The following is a 19944-nucleotide window of genomic DNA, read 5'->3' on the forward strand; positions in this document are numbered from 1 at the left end:
TGACAGGAAAATTAATTCTTTAGGATATTGGCATTGTCAAAATGCGCCACAATACCATGGGAGTGAAAATTCCTTAAGGGGAAAACCCTTTTACAAGTCATGTGCACACACATGCAATTGCTGTTGAGACGACTCAGACCTTTAAATCTTAGTACTGCAAAGAAAAGGGGTTTTTAAGACCTTGTTATGATACTTAGATCTAACTTTCTCTGCTTTTTTTCTTTTCCACAGTGCCCATGTATCACAAGTCAGCAGTAACATTCCTGCTACAGGAGAGTAAGTATCTCCTACAATTTTTGTAGCTGCCTTTTTTGTATGTCAGAGCTTTTTAAAGTATTGCTGGTTATTCATTGATTTCTCTTTAAGAATTGTGCTTACACAAACAAAAAGACAATGTTTCCCAAACCAAAGCATCTGCAATGATAATAAATCACATCCTTCTGAAAAATTCTCAGGCCCTTGGTTCTTTTCTCACACTGTGCCTGTGATGTTTTGGTTAGGCAGGACTTGCATATTTGGAGAAGCCATTCATACTGTGTCATCCTCTTGCTCTTGTTTGCACCTTGTTGTACCCCAGCAGAGGACAGGGCTTGACCCCACTACCATAACTGGGAGCAGCAGAGTTAACAAGTTGGTTCCCTTGCTGGAGCTGGAAATTCCCAATGGTTGATGGGTTTGCAGAACTGATTCTTGTCAATACATGAAACACAGACATACTTGCCTGGTTAAACCACATGGGGTTTTGCAGTTGCAAGACCTTTTGACATTTTTGGGAACTGCAGTCTCAGCAGACTTCTAACTATAGCAACTTAGCAACAACTTCTGTAAATTCTCGGGAGAAGTCAGCACAGGTACAGGTTCCCATACTCATAGCTACTCAGTTGAAAATTAACCAGCAAATCCTGCAAATAACTTTTTTAGTTATGGAGAAAGCACTAGAAGCAATATATGGACTTTGGACAGGCATGTTTTTGAAAAACTCATTCTTCAGTAGACTGCTTAAAGCATTGCAAGAAACAGGGGTGGGGTATGCAAAAATGTGTTTCTAAATGATCTTTTAACATACACACACACACATTTAGAGTTTGCCCATAAAAACTTCCTCGGAAGGAAGGATATATTACAAGAAAATGTTAGTACCAAAATGAAGGAGATTTGATTGTGTTGAAAGTTGAAGTAGTCTCACATCTTTAACTGATGCAACTGCAGAGGGTCCCTTGCTGTGGCTTGTGTGGAAGCCCTCTTACTGCCGGTGGGCGTGCTGGTGATCGCACTCCAGAGCAAGTCAAGTTTCGTTGTGGGTGCATTCATGGCGTAAGAACAGTGTGAAAGCAGCATGAACTCAGGTGAACTCAGAACCAAACGCATGCTTGGTCACCGAGTTAAGTGTGTGAGGAGGTTGTAGTGAAGTGCTGTTTGCATGTTCTCATCCCTCTGTGGGAGAGCAGTGAATCACCTTGCAGATGATCCTCATTGCCTCGCTGAGCTCGGATTGTCCAAGAGGCTTGGCCGGTGTCAGCATGACTGGATATCATATACAATTTTGTCAGGGCAAGGACTGTTAAAGTGGAGAGTGAAAGTTAGGCACCAATGTCTAGTGCAGTAAGTGAAATTAGCTGTTTTACTGAAGGTTCAAACATCCCTAAAAATAAAAAAGAACAAGATGAATTGGGAAGGCTTAGCTCTTCTAAGGGTCATCAGGGTATCTGAAGATTTTGGCTTAGCTCTTTGCAGATGTCAGAGTGCTAGGACATTTTTATACTGCCTTGCCATCGTAAAACATAACCCTCAGATACCCTTGCTTTATTTAATGTTGCAGAGAGGGAGCTCCACAGTCTTTGAGCTCAATTGACCTTATTTTTCGGCTTGACAGGTATTTAGAGAAGACAATCCGCTCAGCCGTGGAGCAGCATCTCTTTGATGTTCATGGCTCAGGCGGCCAGAGTTCAGATGACTCTGAATCGGGAACATCTTCAGCCTCTTCTAATGTGTCTGCCAGGCAGAGGAGGCGATACCACAAAGAGCAGGAGGAAGCCCGGAGAAACAGAGACATGTATGAGCCTGATTTCTTTGTTCTGGAAAGTATATTTGATTAAGTGTACCCTAGTCATGTCCTCTTATCAAGGCAATGCTTAGTTCTGTTATGAAATGCACTGGCCCTTGCCCTGTGTTGAAAGTGCAGAGCGGGCTGCAGTGCCTGTGCAGAGCTCCATTGCATCAGTTAGAGCTGGAAAATGTAGTTTGTTAGAGGTCATGGATCTTACCATGCGCAAAGCATGATAAGAATCCGGTTTTTTACACAATATAGTGGAGTTTTTAATTACAGTATTTGTTGCTTTAGTGGAAATTCCCAAGCAGTTGGCCCCATTGCCTGTAACTTTCTTCAGATAAAAACACTGCGTTTAGATGCTTTTCTGAATTCAGAATGCCTTCAGAAATGAGATCAAGTTCCCCTTTTGTATGCGGAGGCACAGCTTATGTTTAGGTTTATTGAAGAGACTTGGGAGTTTGTCTGAAAGTAGAAAAAACTTCCTTTTGCTTAATCAATTTAAGAATTTTTATCCACCCTGTTACACAAAATTTAAGAATTATTTAGTGGTGAGTTTCATCAAATGTCTGTCAAAGAGTAAAAATAATACCTGTTTTTCCTTTTATGCCCCTCTGCTTGGGGCATATATTGTGTGGTACAAATGTATTGCCATCGCAGCCTTAACAAACACTTCCCCAAGGCATAGCTATCTTTGAGGAACTGTAACGACAGACTTTGCAAGGCCGTGATCTAAACAGTGCTTACACATATATCTAGCTTTTAACACAGCACTTCTTCTTGTAAAGAGTGTGTATATTTGACTGTAGTATTGGATTGCTAGGATTTCAAGTTAGATTCCAAAACAAACATTTAGTTTCTTGGGTTTTTTCTCTGGGTGCTGAATTCCCCAAATCCTATTGGATCTGCACCTTCCTATACAAAGCCACTTCTGTACAGGTGCATAACCAGCAATACCTTGTGTTAATGCTGCAGCCGTGGTATTTCCCAAAATGCATCGATGCTACTGTTGTAAAAAAGTCTGTAGTTACAAAATAATAAGCCATATCCATAGTGAATGAAAATACGCTGTGAAGATGGACTGGGAAATCAGCGTTTGCAAGTCACCCAAGTATCTGGCAGCAGCTCTGAAGTAGTTTTTCTTGTTTAGTAGCCCTGCCGACAGGCTTCTCAGGTAAGTAGGTCAGGGACAGGCTAGTGTACGTGTTCGGAAGCATATAGTACTGCAGGGCTTTTTTTTCAACATTGAGTTACAGAGCTGCCTTTAGACATGGTTGACACAGTAGCTCAGGCTCGGTCCGTAAAGCTGGAGACAAGGATTTAAAGCCCGCTGGAAGTTTTGAATGCTCTCTATGGTTCAGATTGTTTTCCCTGGTTCCCTTAGGTAGATTGCTGAAACTCTTTGGGGTGAACTGTCAAACTTGGGAGCTCCTTTCAAAACTTCTTTTGGTTGTTGGTTTGATTGTCAGTGATTTAATCTCTTTGCCTTGTGATGTATCACAAGAGGATTTGTAATGCCACAAGATGGGACTTAAGACAGGAAGAATGTTTATCACAAAAACACATAGGTGAACTCCCAGGCTTTGCAGACTACGTGATCTAGACACTATGTATATGTAATTGGTCTGCTCAGGGGTTTGTAAAAACTTCCACAAAGGCAGATGTCTTACCTTAGAAGTTTAATCATAGAGATACAAAGAAGTATTAGAAATCTCTTCCACCAACAAACCCTAGAGATTCATGATCTAGAAAACCTCTGAAATTTTCTGGTTTTGTTTTTGATCTGAAAACTTTTTTGTGCTGGCACTGTGCAGATACTACAGAGGAATGGGTTTCTTGTCACACCAGTGTAAGTCTAGATAAATTCTCCTGCTGTTCGTGACAGCAGGCTTTGGAGTTGCACAACGCTGTATGAGGGAGCTGCACATACAACAGTTAGCAAATGTTCCACTTTCAATGTCAAGTGTAAGCAGCCTGCCTTTAGCCTCCAGCAGGGTAGGACAGCGTAGAATGAGATGTGTTGGGTTTCTCTTGTTCCCGTAATGCAGTGATGTGTTATGTATGTGCATCTTCGTTATTGCACAAAGTAGGGGGAAGGCTGTGAAGGGAAAACTGCATGCTAAAGGACCCAGCAGGCTAATTGTGCTGGGCAAGGTAAACCATAGGCCAGGCTTCTGGAAAACATGCCTAAACCCTGCTAGCCCAGAGTGTCCCAGCACCATGGGATGACTTCAAGCTACCTGTCCCATTCACTTCCCAACATAGCAGAACAGTTCTCTGTCTTAGCCATTGCGTTGCCGTTGCAGAGTTGCATTCCCTTTTCTGTTTTTTGTAATTTCCAAATAGGAATCAAGCATTTGGCTAAAGCACCGCAGTCCTGCTCTTGCAGTTAAGAAGATGAGTAAGAGGGGCGATTATGTGGTGGCATGCACCAAAGGAGATCCTTGGACTGCAGCTGTGAATCACTTTTCTAAGTTAAAAGCACGTGTCTCAAAGGAAAATATGCTGCATATTCTCTATAAAAATACCACAGACAACCAGTAGCTAGTCCAGTCTCCTTGTGAAGTCAGTGGGATTCTCTGCATTGGCTTTAGCGGGAAGTGAATCAAGTCCCAAATGTTGATCCTCACAGCTTTCTCATCTGAGGTGTATACACCTGGCTTTCACTCCTCAATGGGATTTAGCATTGCACAGTGTGTGGTGTTTGCTGCAGTAGGAAGAACCAGAGATACTGGTTTCATAGGCTGTAGAAGACATTGACGGAACTGAGTCAATCACCGTGATGCATTTCTCTATTGCTACCGTAAATGTAGCGGTAGAGTGTTTTAAACAACCTCTTGTAATGTCCTTTTTCTTTTTAGGGAAGTCGTCAACAAAGAAAACATTCCTTCGGGATTCAGCAATCTTGAAGACTGTATTCTAGCTACTCAAGAAGTAGAAAAATTACAGGACAACAGCTCTGGATATCTTAGTGAAAGGAATAAGCCAAAACGGCAGAAATCCAGCACCAAGCTTTCAGAGCTTAATGACAACCAGGACAGTCCTGTGGTAAGCTGGCGTGCTGTACTATTTGATGCCTAGTACTAGGGTGGGGAAAAGTATTTTTTTATTTCAGTGCAATCTGGTTCCCTTGGGTAGCTATTTTTGCCTACAATGCAAGCATAAGTGGCTACTTTGGACTATGGGGAACACTGGATCCCGCCCTTGTAACCTGTGATGAGGCAACTTAGAAGCCGTATTTCTGCTATGATCCTCTTACTCCATCTGCAGTCATTTTCTCTTTCCCCAACTTTTTGCTTTTTCCTTTTGAATTTGCCAAAGAACGTTGGAAAAGGAAAAAGAGAGTCAATCTTTTTCCTAGTCTTTCAAAAGTCTTGCAAGGAGGTTGGAACCTCAGATGCAGGTTCTCACATGTTTAGGTCAAGTTTATTTTTATATTCCTGCTAAGTTCCGAAACTGTAGATTGCAAGTGACTTCTTGGTAAGATGACAAAGGTGTTTTATGCCTTTTCCCTGAAGTCTGTGAGTTACTGTGCTGTTTACAGTTTACAGAACGCTTTGGAGTGTGTTGGTCCAAAAAATGATCCCTCTAGCTACCTTTTACGGAGGAGGTAAATGAGACTGATAGAATGTCCTAAAAATCTGGAATGCTATAGAATTTGCCCATCATATTCGTGTGTGACCGTCACAATAGAAGACAATTTGTCAACTTTTACAAGCTGTAGAGTAAAACTGATGCACCCTCCTTCACTTTCAACCAAACCAGACACTTGTTGTAGTGTCAGCAGTTGAGAAACTGTACTGCGCTTCAGTGCAGGGTCTACTTGCAGTGGCAGAAGTGCTGTGCATCCCGGTGCCTAGCACCAGGCATGCATTACATGGTCAGTAGAGTGAAAGCAGTGTGAAGAGACTGTCCTTCTGAGCTGTAGGACATTTCCTTCAGTTGTACTTGATTAATTTTTAGAGCCTGCTGTGTGTGAGTTCCTTCTTCATGTGACATTGCGTTGGGAGTCATTTTGTTTAGGTCACAAAATTGCAATTACCTGATGCTGTTACCCTGTGCAGGCATTCTAGAGAGAGGCGGATTTGACTTCTCTTTGTGATGAAAAGATGGGAAGTTGCCAAAAATTGTAGGCTGTAGAGATTCAGTGCTCTATATCAGTAATCATGATACTTCATGAAATAGCATGGTGAGATAGGCACACGCGCACTTTGCGTCTTTGCTTGTAGCAGTGGACTTTGATAGGCAAAGGTCGAGTGCTTACATTCTTTTCTGCATCTCTTCTGTGTACCTGTGGAGCGTAAAGCAGTTTAAATGAGAATTTCACTCGGGATTTAGGAAAGACTGACAGAAGTGTCTGCTTTTGCTGTGGACCTGAAAAACATTCATGAAGTATTGAAATGTCCTCAAAGTTAGTATGTCCACTGGAATTCACCCTGCCTCTCATTTTTGGATCTCCTGAGGGGCAGAGGCTGAAAGGAACATAAAATGGACTAACCTTGCACAAAAAGCACTTTGACCAAGATGACTGTCAGTGTGGTTCTTGCTTTGCTAGAGGAGGTGTTGCAGTGGGATTGTCAGCTGGGAGTATTGTTATGAAACAGCTGGCAGAGAGCATGGTGCTACTCTTTTTGAAGAGCAAAGGCTGCTTTTTAAATTTTCATGAGTGTGGCTTATTTCATAGTTGCATTTCAGAGACTACTGGCAAGATGTGTGGTGGTTCAGCTCTCTTTTGGCTACATCTGTACACTTCAAGTAATAACCCAAATTAGACTACCTGCTTTGGGGACATAACCTGCTCCTTAGCATTTGCTAATAGGCCTTCATCACGTAAACAAACCTGTGATGTTGCATCTTCTTAGCTACCCTTTTCTGAGCTTTCCTGCTTTTCAAAGCCTGAAAGAGTATGTAGGACAGTGTGTGGAAGCTTTCCTCTTAGCTGTCTAATTGCATCTGACTCAAAAGCGTAAGTCAGCGGTGGAAGAACTGTCAGTTCCGCTTACTCTCCTGAGCAAATCAACCACAAAGCATTAAAAGCTTGTAACCGCACTTCAGAGGCACAGTAGCCAGGTGCCAGTAGGACTTGAAGAATCACTTTGGGCAAGACTGGAATGGCTGAGCTGTGTCACCTTATGGGGCTGGAGGTGTAGCAGGTGAGAGAGGGCTGTGACTGCCCCAAGAAGTCTGTACATACAGTTCCCAGGGCTGGGGCAGGAACCACGCTCCATTCTGCTTACTGACGTCCTTCTATTTAAGAGGGGTTTGCCCACAGCCAGGGTAGAAGACCTCCTGGACATGTGCCCCAAGTGGCTTGTCTTCACAGTAGTTTCTCAAGCTCTTAGAAGACAATAGTGTTAATGTTTCTAAAGGTAGCCAAGACAAATTCCAGAACAAGTTGTCATAACCAGTTGAATTTCTTGCCCTGCATTTGTATTGGGACAACTTAACATTACCTCTGTGTACATGACAGTCTCTTTGCGTTCTTCTGCCTGTTTAAGAAGAAACTAGGGAAGGGTTTGGCTAAGAAGGAGGGTATTTTCTAAGATGGGCATAAGTAGTCCTGCTGGGAAGATGCTGTGGATTTTGGTATCTGCTCTTACAGGACTTGTACACACCGCAGAATTACTCTCAAGTTCAGCCTGTCTCTCAGTCTGTAAAATGGGAACAGACAGAGTACCATGCAGCATTATTACATTACTTACATTATCTTGAGGTCATCTGATAAAAGCAACAAAGCAGTGAGCAGTTGTGGGTTTTTGCAGGTTATGGGCAACAAAGTCTGGGGTTTGTTTTGTTATAAACGTGCAATAGGCAATAGTCTGGTGGTTGTCTTGTTTCTAGAAGTCCTGTTGGATATTCCTGTATTTGATCTGTTTAATGGCCTGCAGCTGGACTCCATTTCTCTTATGTATCTTACTGCTTTAACATTTGCTGTATTACAGACTATGGAAAGCTTTAGCTCATCCAGGCCTATAGACAGAACAGGACCTGATGACATGGAAATTTTATCTGAAGAAAGGTGATTTTTTTTTTTCTTTAAATATATGTAAGTTTTATTTTCCCTGTGGTTGTAGTACAGCCTAAGAGATCTTCCACCACAGACTATGAGGGTGACATGTAGTTATGCTGCAGAACAGCATTATCCACTGTGTTAGCTTCAAAGTAGAGCTGTATGGAGGCCCTGCATATGTTGTGTGGGCTCTGCACAGCAGCGTATGCCACCAAGACTCTTCTCCCAGCCCGTTAAGCACAGCACTGAAGATGCTGATGATGCAGACTTGAGAAGTCAGCTGTGAAGCACCTGAACCAGCGCGCTGCACACGGAGGGCTGCAGGGCCTGTCTCACCTGGCCGCGGGGTCCAGCCCTTTTCTGTGTGCTTTGCTCCTCTGCGAGAGCTGTACAGCCCCACTCTGCTCACCTGAAACGACAGTTTCTCTCCACAGTTATGTTTGTGGAGAGATTAAGGTTTGGATTAAGGGCACTAGAATTAATTGACATTATATTTTCCACAAATAGCTCCTGTCCCTTTGTCTACTGAATGAATTAATGTGTGCAGCCATAGCAAGAATCTAAAAACCTGTGTGTGCAGAAGTCCTGCTTGGTTTTGTTATAAGACAAGTCTGGTTTTGCATTTGTAATATGTTGGTGTGTTTTTTGTGTTTTTTTGTAGCAAAGAAAGTGAAAACGATGAGGTTTTTTTCAGGCACCCTCAGGTTGGTATTTTTTGGATTTTGTGTTTCAGTTTTGTGGTCTCTAAATGGGCTTTTTATTGAGTGGAAACAGGTAGTTAGGCATCTAGTTCTGTGAAATTGCATTTCTCCCAGAGAAATGGAGTTAGCGTTTGCTTTTTTCTTTCCTTTCCTTCCTTCTGCTTTTTATTTACATAATTTAGGGAGCCTCTCAGCTGCTGAGGAATCTGAAAGCATCTGCTTCAGTCCCTTCGATCCCTCCTTGCCAAAAAGGGAAGCGTCACTGAAGTCAGCACTTTGGTTTAAGTGACGCTGAGTTCCCTTGTTAATCATTACAAACAGGGTGTGTGACTGGTTATCTCCCAGGGTAGAAGATCAGCTTGTCTCTCTTGATTTCTCTAAAATCATTTGGTCTTTTATTTATGCATTCCCAATGTTGCCTTTGAACGCGGGTCTTCCATTTGTCTTAGAAAACTGGAACATCTCCTGCTTCTCTGTAGGAATTGGTAGTTGGATGGCTGTCAGGAGGGGAGATGTGACATTGATGGCAAAAGTTTTTTCCAAAACTTTCCATTTCTGCTCAGTACCACACTCCGGCATTCACTTTATGGTGTTTTTCATCTAACTGTTCCGCAATGGAAAGGCTGGGGTTGGATTAGGTGAACACCGTTGCAGTCAGTGGTTCGTTTGAGTTTGCTTGAAACACTTCCAGGCAGCCAAGCATCTAAAATACTGGGGAGAGTTATCCGAGGTGCCTCTCCCTCATCTGTGCACCCGTTTCAGAGGAGCACACTAAAACAGCTGTGGACAATGTCTGGTTTCTGTGGCCGTCTGGAAGTTAACTGAGGGCTGGTAGTATTTTTAAAATAGCCTCCTCTTGTGTTTTTGGTTGTTTTGGGTTTTTTTGGGGGGTGGTGGTGTGTGTTTGTTTTTAATAACAGCCTCTATGCATTTATAGCCTTTGAAAGACTTTGTTTCTGGTAGGTATTATTTCCATCTAGCAGGAAAGGTAAAAGAGATTATTTGCTAACAGCTGGGCTCTGACCAGCTGTGTTTGTAACTGCAGAAGTTCAGGGGACACTGAAACTTGTAAACTGTGCGAGGGGTGTTCAGTGTTGCCTTTGATCACTGCTCTAACTGGGCTTTAGGTGGATCTCCTACTTTGCTCCCAGAGGGTCAGTAGTAATTCCCAATGATCCTGCACTTGCTTACGAGCTGTTGTGTTTTCCAGAGCATGGATTTTGCAACACCTTGTTCCTCACGTACCAGCTTGCATGTGGAGAAGGTGCTGTCACTGCCATGCCACACAATACTCCCATTAAGCTTTAAATTAATCTGGGCGAGGTATATGTGAATATGAAATCATAATCTTAAAACAAACTTCTCCTTAGGAAGAGTTTTAAAATTTAGAATTTTAACTGCGGGAGAAGATGTAACCTTAACCCAGAGATTGTATTATGTAGGAATTACAAGGTCCAGAAAATGTTACATTCCTGCAGGGTAATTTTACATTCCTTGTCCCTTGTAAGGCTTTAGCTTAGGGCAGCTTAAAGACGTACCTTCCGTAACAAAAAGCTCATTCAGGATGAGGAAGGGACAGGTACTTTCATACTCTTTCTCACCTTGTCTCCAGTCTGAAGATATTAGGAAAGGTATTTGGAATTTGCCGTAGCTACCAGTTGTGCAGACTTGCATGTCCATGGTGCAGTAAAAATACCTTGAAACACGTGTCCTGAATGAATTTTCGGTGCTTTTGTAGCCTTCGTAATGTGCCCTCGGAAGCAGCTAAGCTCTAGGATGTAGACTGATTTGAAAAACACAGGTTTCTAGTACCCAAGTCTTGGTAGGGGAAGGGTGTTGAGGATTCACAGCAGCGTGGCAACAGGTGTAGAGGGGGATTAGCATGACTCAGGAGTAAGGCAGCAGCATGGCTGCGTGCTTGCGTCAGACGGTGTTAGCAACAGGTGCTTAAGGATACTTCCGCTTGTGGTTGTAGTGGATGGTCAGATGTGGGGGAAGCAAGCCTTTTAAATAAAATTGATTTCAGTCCACGTGTAATCAAACAGAATACAACTTCCTGATCAGAATTCAAAGACCTTTATGTTGCCTTTTACTTCTAGCTGCTTAAGCTGCTCTTTATGCTGAGTCTCTTTTGGAGCAGGGAGAATCAAAGCAGCTGACTTGGTTACTTAGATCTGTAGTTAGAGGTACCTGCAAAGCACGGCTGCAGGAGAAGCTTCTAAAAAATAGAAATCAGGTGCCTAGTTTGAAGACTTTTGGGTGGTCATTTATGTGTACGTTGTGACTGCCACCTGCTACTGAAATCATGAACTTGCTGCCCCTTGGGTTTGTGGGCAGTTGTGGCACATCCATACCTAAAGCACAGTGGTTCTCCCTTACTTGGTTTTGGTCCTGGGGGTTGGCAACTGGTGGCATCAGGAAATCAAATACTGAATCATCCACCACTGCATGGGTTTGGAGCGTTAGTGCAAAGAAGGTTAAACATCTGCTTTCTTGAGTCTCCTGGATTTGTACCACCACTGTTCTCCAGAACACCTAATGATTTATTGTGTTAGAGGCTACATCAGTGAGCAAGGAGAGTAACCGGCTGCGGGCACAGCACACGTCTGTTTTTTAAACAGCTTTTAAATGTTTCCAACAGCTGAAGTGACTTTAGAAGGAAGACAACATTGATACGATCTTTCTAATATATGTGTAATGGAAACATTTACCCATCTGGGAAGTGCTCTTATGTCTGCTACAGATATTTTTAACAAGTCTTTGTAGAAGTCAGGAGGTTGTACACTCTTCATAGAAAGACATTTAACTCTGAAGTTGGTATCAGTGGTGGTGACAGGATGGTATTTTCTTTTGAAATTACCTTTGAAATTTTTAAAATCTAGGTAAGTTCCTCTCTTCACGCTTCTTGATGTTATTAAAAGTAGCACCTACTTTGAAACTTAACTGATTTATTTCTTTCAGCCTTAAAATACTGTGCTGGCAATTTAAATGCAGTTTATCAACTGGTACAGTTTGTTCTTTACTAAATGTAGAAGACTGCCTGTTTCTGGCCACTGACCAGTCTTTATGTTTGTAATGTACGCTGACTATTTAGATCCTGGCAAGAAATTTGTTCTTGGACCTTGAAGTATTTCAGTCCTTCCAACCTGGAAGCAGCTTAAAAGATATTGAATAATGAATTAGCAATTTTTCCATCTACAGCTCTCACAATAAACACATTTGTAATCAGATTTAGTGTCAAGCTGTACAAGTTATTAGTGCTTGGCAAACTGTCATTTAGTGTTTCTTTTGTTATAAAGATTCAAAAAGACAATTTATTGAAATGAAAAGGAAATACAAACCTTACACAAATACAATGCAGAACACTTTTTACAAGTACCAGTGTGTTCATCACTCAGGTTTTTAGAACCGTAGAACAGCCCCAGCTGGAAGGGACCTTGGAAGATCACCTAGGCCAACCTTTCACAGGAAAGGGAGCCTAGATGAGATAGTCCAGCAACCTGTCCAGTTGCAGGGATTGATGGGATTGAATCCAGATAAAAACATTGATTCATATAATTTGTCTACTGGGCAGATTTTTCCCCTCCCAGCATGAAGTTTACTTGTTTTTCCTCTGCTCAGAGTGGAAAAAACCCACAACCCATCATTAGCTCTATGCAGATGAAAAAAATTAAATGTGCCGTACTGGCATATACTAAGGATATTGATTTAATACAGTTTGGCCATGCTTCTGGATTCACAAATAAAACATGTCCAAATGTACTGGTTATTTTCTTCAGGCCCGTTTTCTTCACACATCAGCATATGCAGGTGGCTAACTAGATTATCAGAATTCCTGCAGGGGGACATCTGCATGTTGGCTACCTGCTGGACTCTGTTTGAGAGAATTATACCCAAGCTGTTCTTACCAAGATCAAATAGCTTACGTAGTAATGTGCCGCTGTCTATTCGGATAGCTCCGTTTGTTGGTGGGTTTATACATTATCACATCATATACTATATGTTTATGTACACGCCTTACGCTTCCTTTTCCCGACTGCCCTCTGTGAGGCATTACAGCTATTTCATGGTAGAGTGACAAAACTGCCCGTGTCATCAAGCACACTGTTGCAGACACGCGCACTGTGTATCTGCATTGTGGGAATGGCAGTGATTTCTGCATAAATGCACACGACGTGTGGTATGTGCAGGGGTGAATAGTGGTGAAGCAAACAGCGGTTGCTTCTAGGTAGCGCTAAATGATGAATCATTTACTTGACAGCATGCTTTTTTTTTTTTTTTTTTTTTTTTTTCCCCTCCTAAGTCATTGGATGCTTGTGTGAATTTTTTGGCTTTTTCCCAGAGTCCACACTGCTTCCAGCTGAGATGCCAAACCCCACTGCCGTTTGGATTTGCGCAACACTGCTTTAATACCCAGAGCTCCTCCATAAATAGTTCTGCTCTCCCCACGCCCAGCTAGAAAACAACCACAGGAAATCGGGGAATGTGCAGCCAGCACAGCTTAGCTGGCACTAATTGATCTGAGCCAGCACAGCCTGCATGAGAGCATTCATGTACGTAGCCTGCGCTGCTGGCTGGCTGCGGCTGCTACCTCAGGAGCTCTGGTGCCTGCTTTTTAGAAGACACCATATTGCTACAGACTTACAGCAGCAGCAGCGTTTTTGTTGTTGCTCCAAGGAGTTGTGCTCCTTTAGGAAGTGTATGCAGCCGCCCCCCTCTCTCTCCCTTTCTCCCTGCCTTCCTCCCTCCCTTTTCATCCCAATCGATTACCGGAGGCTTTTTCAGCTGCATGCAGTTGTCAGGGCAGGTAGTCTTGGGAACTTGCAGTGGCTATTCCTGAAGGAAAAATCCAAGGAAGACAGATGGATGGATGTTTTTACCGGTGTGAGTGAGCAGTTAGTACGTAGGGGTCACCACGCAGGGGATTTGGATTTGGAGCTGGAAGCACCAGGGTCTGTTTGTTTGGATGTTTTTAGCTAAAGGTGTGAGCTTACTGCTGCTGTGACTGCAGGGTGGTGGGTTTTTTTCCTCCTCTGCCTCCTGAAACATCCTTTTTTTTTTTTTTTTTCTTTCTCATTTCTGCGGGTATATGGGAATATAGCTGACTTCAAGTATGAAGATTCAAGAGCATCCAAGCATTCCTGAAAACAAGTTGCAAAGAAATCAAGATGCCGATGACCAGGAAAACAGCTTTGTGTCGGAAGTGCCTCAGCTGGATTTGACAGCGCTGTGTGATGACAACAACTGGGAAGGTAGGATTGTGTGATGGCTGGTCGTACAAGTGAAAAGGGAGAGAGGGAGACCTGAGTGAGCTGCATATGTCTTTATGTGATCATTTTCCCTTGCCAAAAACAACAGGAAAGCAATTTGGTCCTTAATATGGAACTGAAAGTTTGGAGAAACTGGAAGCAAAATACTGGATGGGTACGAATTCTAATTGTCACTTAGAGGAAGAAAATTAGTTGGTTTATTCTTGAAGTTACTTTCACATGTTGTTTAGTACTCTTAAGTCCCGGAGCATTTCAGGATAACTTATTTCTTGGTGGCTGGTCACTCATATTAAGCTAGGTGGCCCTATACTTCAAAGAAGCTGGGTGTTTCACAGTCTGAAAGGAGCTTCCTTCTTTCTTCCTTTTCTTCCACTTCAATCGCTATTTGGAAATAATGATTCAGATCTGAAAAGCGTAGCTGGAAAAAAGGCTGTCTGTCTGCTGTTTTGTCTTTTGATAGCTCTTACAAACAACTTTTTTATGTATGCTGTGAAAAAATTCTGATTGCCAGCTCAAACAGCAGTGTTAAATTGTGTGTGCTTTAAATTATTTTAATAGTGGTTCTTAGTGGCTGCACTGACTCAATTAAGGGTGGGAAATCTGGGGGAGCTCTGTGGGTGCCGTGAACCTCAGTTTCATTTGAACTTGAGATAAATTTAAGGTGTCCAGCACCTCTGGGATCAAACCCTTTTCCAGTTACACGGTTTCCATGTGCAAGCAAGAATTCTGTTTGTGCTTTAGGAGTGAAAGAAGGGCTTTGACAGGGAAGAAGCAGGAAAAGGGGGAGTACGGTATTCTAATAAGCAAGAGAGGGGAAAATGTGTAACTAGTTTATTGCTCTAAATCTGCTCCTGCCTCCACAGAATACGTGACCTAGTATATTTTGCCTTTCCCTCTAGGAGTGGAGTAGTTATGACACTTTGAGCATGAGTAAAGAAAACTTGCAGCCGTGGCTGCCTTTGATTCACCAAGCAACTAGTCACCATGGTTGGGAGAGCATTTCTCCATTTGCTTGCTAGGCGGGGATTCCCTGGGTGGTATCACCACGTGTGCAGCATGGTTGATCAAAGCACCATGGAAAGGCTCCCAGGAGGCCTTGGCTGCTGTATGTGTTTGCTGGGATGCTAATTAGCACTGCCCCACAGGGTCTCAGGCCAGGGTGAGCATGTCTGTGTTCTCAGAGGTGATGTGTGGCTTCAGCAGTCATGTGAACCTTTGGAAATAATGACTCTCTTTCTTTTTTTTTTTTTTTTTTTTTTTTTGTCTTCTTGGGTTACTAATGGGAGTCATATGAACGCATGAAGGGGAGAACAGAGATCTGCCAGAGAGGCTTTCCCATCATACAAAATAAGTTGCACCTTTGGTACAATTCCTTCTTCATAGGTGTGCTCTTACGGATTCTAGCTTTCTTGCCCTGCAAATATGAAACAGGATTATGCATGTGTGGCTGTGCTTGAAGAGTGCTTCTCTTTGATCCTTCCTTCCTCTGTTCTGCTCACATGCATTTCACAAGAGGAGGAGACGGACAGCTGTCTGTGGTGAGAGAGATGCCATCTTCTAAAAGGCATGCCTTCCAGAATCACCATTTTGTTGATGCAGATGAAAAAGCAGCAAAATGGTGCCTTCTGAGTCTTCCATAGCTGTGGGCGTGAAATCAAGCTTGCGGCATCCAGGAGGTGGAAGATCTTAACATCAACTCTCAGGCTGCTTCTGCAGCTAACGACAGAGTCTGTAATTGAGACTGGCTTTGCAAGGCAGGGTTGTACCACCCATCCACAGCTCTAGCAGCCAGGGCATCCTCCCTTCCTCTGCCAGCCAGCCTGTGTCACTCAGACCTTCACAGACCTCTCAGGATCTGTGCTGCAGCTCTGGTTGCATCCCCAGTGAAAAGGAAAAGGACTGTGCCTCCAAATGCAGTAACACTTGAGGAGTTTATTGCTTTGCTCTAGCAAATTTGGTAGGTCCTTCTCTCAGGAAATTACCTGTTCTTCTGGGGCATAGCGGAGCTGACTTCTGGGTGCCGGGTCCTCTGTATCATACCGCAGGAGACAGAGCATCTAGTGATCAGGACAACAGCTGCGCCTTTTAAAGTGGCTTGTGAGAACAGTTACAGGTTGAGGGGTTGCCTTCAGCTGTAGCTGTCACTGCCTCCAGTCAAATGTGAGGGAAGAGCCTTCAAGAGTGGGCACAGAATTACACAAGACAGCCTTGTCCACTGACTAGCTCTTATTTGTCTCTCAGGCAGGCTCTCCATCACGTTAAGACCAGAGCTACCTTAAAAGCCCTCCTTCAGGGGCACAGAACTGTGATAGCTGCTGCCAGGCCCCCCCCCCGCCTTTTATCTTACGCTAGAAGTAATTCTTACCAGGTATTTTTTTTAAGGTTCACCACATCGTCCAATCTGTACACAATAGGAGAGAAGTGCTGTACTTCTCCAGGCTATGTTCCCTTTACCTAAAGCTGGGCAGAGAAAGGACAAAGACGACGGCTTTGCGCTTCCTCCGGTGCGTAGGCTGCTCGGCACTCTGCTGTGTGCCTGCCTTCTCTACCTGCCTCGCCTGCTGCCTGTAAGGGCATATGTGTGGTAGTCATCACGCTGCTGATGTAGGATGCAGGGCGTGAGCAGTGCCCCAGCCACAGTCAAGTTCTGAACACTAAGCCTAGGTGTGTTTCCCATGATCCAGGAGAAATATTTGACTAGTGTGCATTTGGCAGACACAAATCAAATCGTTTTATTCCCGGGCTGGGTGTGAACTGAGCTGTCTCTGTGAACTGGGATGTGTGACTGCTGGGCTTGCATGCTAAGCTGGTGGGTCAGTCAGTGCCAGCTGAGACAGCTTGCGAGCAAGCATTTTCAGAGCTGCTTCCCTAGCAAAAAGTTTTTAATTGTTGCGGATTACGTTTGAATGGAGTGCTGTGAGCGAGGAGGACAGAGTGTTCTTTCACAGTCCAGCACTATTGTACAAATTTCTTACCAAATGTTTCTAATTCGAGCCCAGAACTTGCTATCCTGCCCTCAAGGAAAATCTGCAAGTATGTTACTCTCCGTAACGGCGGCTGGCAGTTCAGTAAATCAATACGATGCATGTGATTGCTGCCTACATCGCCCCATTACTGACGCTTTAAAAAAGGTTCTGTGGATGAGATTTCAAGCAGTTTGCAGTAACAAGCACTTAGGAAACAATCAGCAGACATTTTTCTACAACCTTTGAAGCTTGGGGGGAAAAAAAAAAAAAGGATAGAAGCAGAAATTCAAAACACAATTTGGGTTCTCAGTGTTGAGAACTCAAGTATTGCAGCACTGAGACCCTGAGGGTGAAGCTGATCTACGAATAGTTTCAACACTGACTTAATTGGTAATTTCCCATGGGAAAAAAAAAAAAACCACCCCAAAAAAATCCGAAGAGTACAGCAACAGGGAAGCTAGATTTGGATTTCTTTTTCTCAACACTGTGGACTTAAGATACATCAATGTATTTGTGTAACACCCTTTAGCATAAGGAATCAAAAGGTGATGAAACACATTGCATTTTTATTACTATGTGTAGAAAAGAATAATTGCATTGTGTACTGATTTTATTTGATAGCACAAATATTTTAAAAACTATTTTCTCATTGGTTATTATGATGTTATAAACAAAACACAAAGTTGGTTTGGTAGCTGAGAGATGTGTCATCTCACTAACTGAAAAGGCATGGTAGCACTTTATTTGGATCATTTTTGATCTGTGTAGGAAGAATACCTCTTGATGTATTCAAACAAGGATGTTTTCAAACAGTTATTTATAAGATGAGTAAAATAGGTTGTTACTGAGCTAGTGAATGTTTTGGGGTTTTAAATTGCTTTTTTCACTTTATTATGAGAGATCTTTCTGGGGTCTTTCAGGTGGGATTTAATAGTAGGACCTCAGGTGTGGTAATGAGTTCAGACTTTTTAATCCCTCTGGACCTACTTGGGTTTGCAGCAGCTGAGATTTGGCCTCCTTTGTTAGACGGGGTTGTGTAAAAGCGGTGTGAGCAGCATGCATCAGCTGTGTGGCTGCAGAGGAAAGGGAAACAGGAGATGCCTGCGGCATTTTGCTGGCTGCATCTGACATGGGCTGCGTGTGTGTGTGTGTGTGGCCACCCCTCTGTTGGCCCTGCAGCCCCCAGTAACCCTGTGGCAAATGTACAATACGGTGATAAAAAAAAAGTCAGGTTTTATCAGCGTGGCGGCTTGGAGCTCAGCAATAATACACCAATTTGGTACAATTAAATCTTCCTTCCTCCCTTCTTGCATGACACAGGTTTATTAATATCTCCAGCCCTCTGTGTGGCAGGTTGCAGAGAGGTTGTATTGCCGTAGGCGTATGTGTGCCTACAGAGTTCTGCAGAGCAACACCTGGCAGATGGCTGACAGCTTTGTTGAAAGATTAGCTGGTTGTGGGATTTTGAGAGGGAGTGCAGCAGTTCTGAAGGACTGCAGGCTCAATACCAGCATAATTCATCTCTTCAGTGCCGACTTAGAGAAAGTGTACCTAAAAGAAATGCACTGAGAGTCTGACCAATAAACAGAAATTTTTTTCACCTTTTCTCTGCACTGGTATAGCCATGCTGGTTAAATATTCCCAAATATATTTATTTTCACAAAAGATTTTCATTATGGAGAAGGGGGGGGGCGGGGAATAGTACATGGAAAGACTGTGGAGGTGAGTAGAAAACTGAGTTTTCTCTGAGCAAGACAGATCTGTTCAAGACAGAACATGAATAAGGGTAACTGTTCTGTCAAGCTAATGGCAAAGAAAAGGTGGAACTTGTACATTCCTTACTGAGATTTTGTTCTTCAGGTAGCAGAAAGGGGAAAGGGTAACAATATTAATCCTGAGAGCAAATACTTCAAACCTGAGTCATTAAGTCCAGGAATTTAGCAGCCTTCCGAAAAGGCTCAACACTCTGATAGCTATTTTGGGTAAATGAGTAACAAAAGGTATTACGTATTCTGTTAAACACTAATTGATCCATTGTGCCCTGTCAGAAAAAGTGGCAGCTTACCCTTAGCAGGTTCCTATATATTTATTCAATCCATCAATTCCAGTGCTTCCAGCTGAAGCACCTGGCACCGGGCCAGTATGAGGGAAGGAAGTTGGACTACAGCTCTGGTCCACTTTGTGATCGGATGTAGATAAAATCCATAATTCTACTTACCTAAATATGTTCCTTAATTAATTGCTGTGCAACATTCTAGGGGGTTATCCATTTTTTGTGTCCAAATGAGATCTTTTTCTTTCAAATACTTAAGAGTCAGTAAGGGAAACAAGTTACGCGTGGACTCAGGCCCTCCAGGAGTGAGGGTTAAAACCAGCTGATTTGCTATAGCAACCATTTCTTCTATCAAGTCCCAAGTCTGATTTTTCCTTTTATTCCTTTTTCCCATCTCCTTTTTAACACTTTCTCCTGTGGAATGTGAGTTTATCTTTTTGGGCAGTATACTGAAATTAACAAAAGAGAAAGTAGACATACCTCAGCCTCCGGTAGCTTGCATAAAGTGCTTTGCTGTCTTTGGGGTTTGATCAGAAGCTCTTTGAGCCACTACAATTCCCTGAATGTCGCATGCTATCTGGTGTATAAATCCACCTTGGGACAAAGTCACATGCATCATGCATGATTAATAATGGCTTTGTTAGCCAGTGTGGTGTAGCAGCTTAATTTGGTTACTGCTAAGTATGCTGCTGATTTCTTCCAAGTTTATTCCATGTATATAAATCCCATGGAGGTGTGATTTAACCATTTCCAAGAGCAAATTCTGTTTTGGGGTGAGAATGTATTCCAAAAATCAGACAAGAGAGATGTCTGCAAGAATTGTGTGCATCACTTACATTTGACTAGCAGGAATGAAGTTATCAGATTTGTTCCTTTAGTGTTACTAGCCATTATTTT

The 19944-nt window shown here is 42.9% G+C and overlaps 1 protein-coding gene across 11 annotated transcripts in view; it reads left to right on the forward strand.

The window, feature by feature from the left end:
* FAM13A (family with sequence similarity 13 member A) overlaps positions 1 to 19944 on the forward strand; it is a 133844-nt gene that overhangs the window by 92922 nt on the left and 20978 nt on the right. For 8 of the 11 annotated variants that reach the window (XR_008730957.1, XM_055702450.1, XM_055702459.1 and 5 more), the window contains 6 exons: positions 232 to 276; positions 1874 to 2053; positions 4909 to 5095; positions 7990 to 8066; positions 8719 to 8761; positions 13860 to 14010. Coding sequence is in view for 10 of the 11 variants with exons in the window: in XM_055702450.1 (XP_055558425.1) it covers positions 232 to 276; positions 1874 to 2053; positions 4909 to 5095; positions 7990 to 8066; positions 8719 to 8761; positions 13860 to 14010 (683 nt within the window). In the remaining variant the exon portion in view is untranslated. The remainder of the gene's footprint in view (positions 1 to 231; positions 277 to 1873; positions 2054 to 4908; positions 5096 to 7989; positions 8067 to 8718; positions 8762 to 13859; positions 14011 to 19944) is intronic. The other 3 variants (XM_055702470.1, XM_055702481.1, XM_055702464.1) reach the window with 2 other exon arrangements.

Source organism: Falco cherrug, chromosome 1 (genome assembly GCF_023634085.1).
Source record: "Falco cherrug isolate bFalChe1 chromosome 1, bFalChe1.pri, whole genome shotgun sequence".
NCBI lineage: Eukaryota > Metazoa > Chordata > Aves > Falconiformes > Falconidae > Falco > Falco cherrug.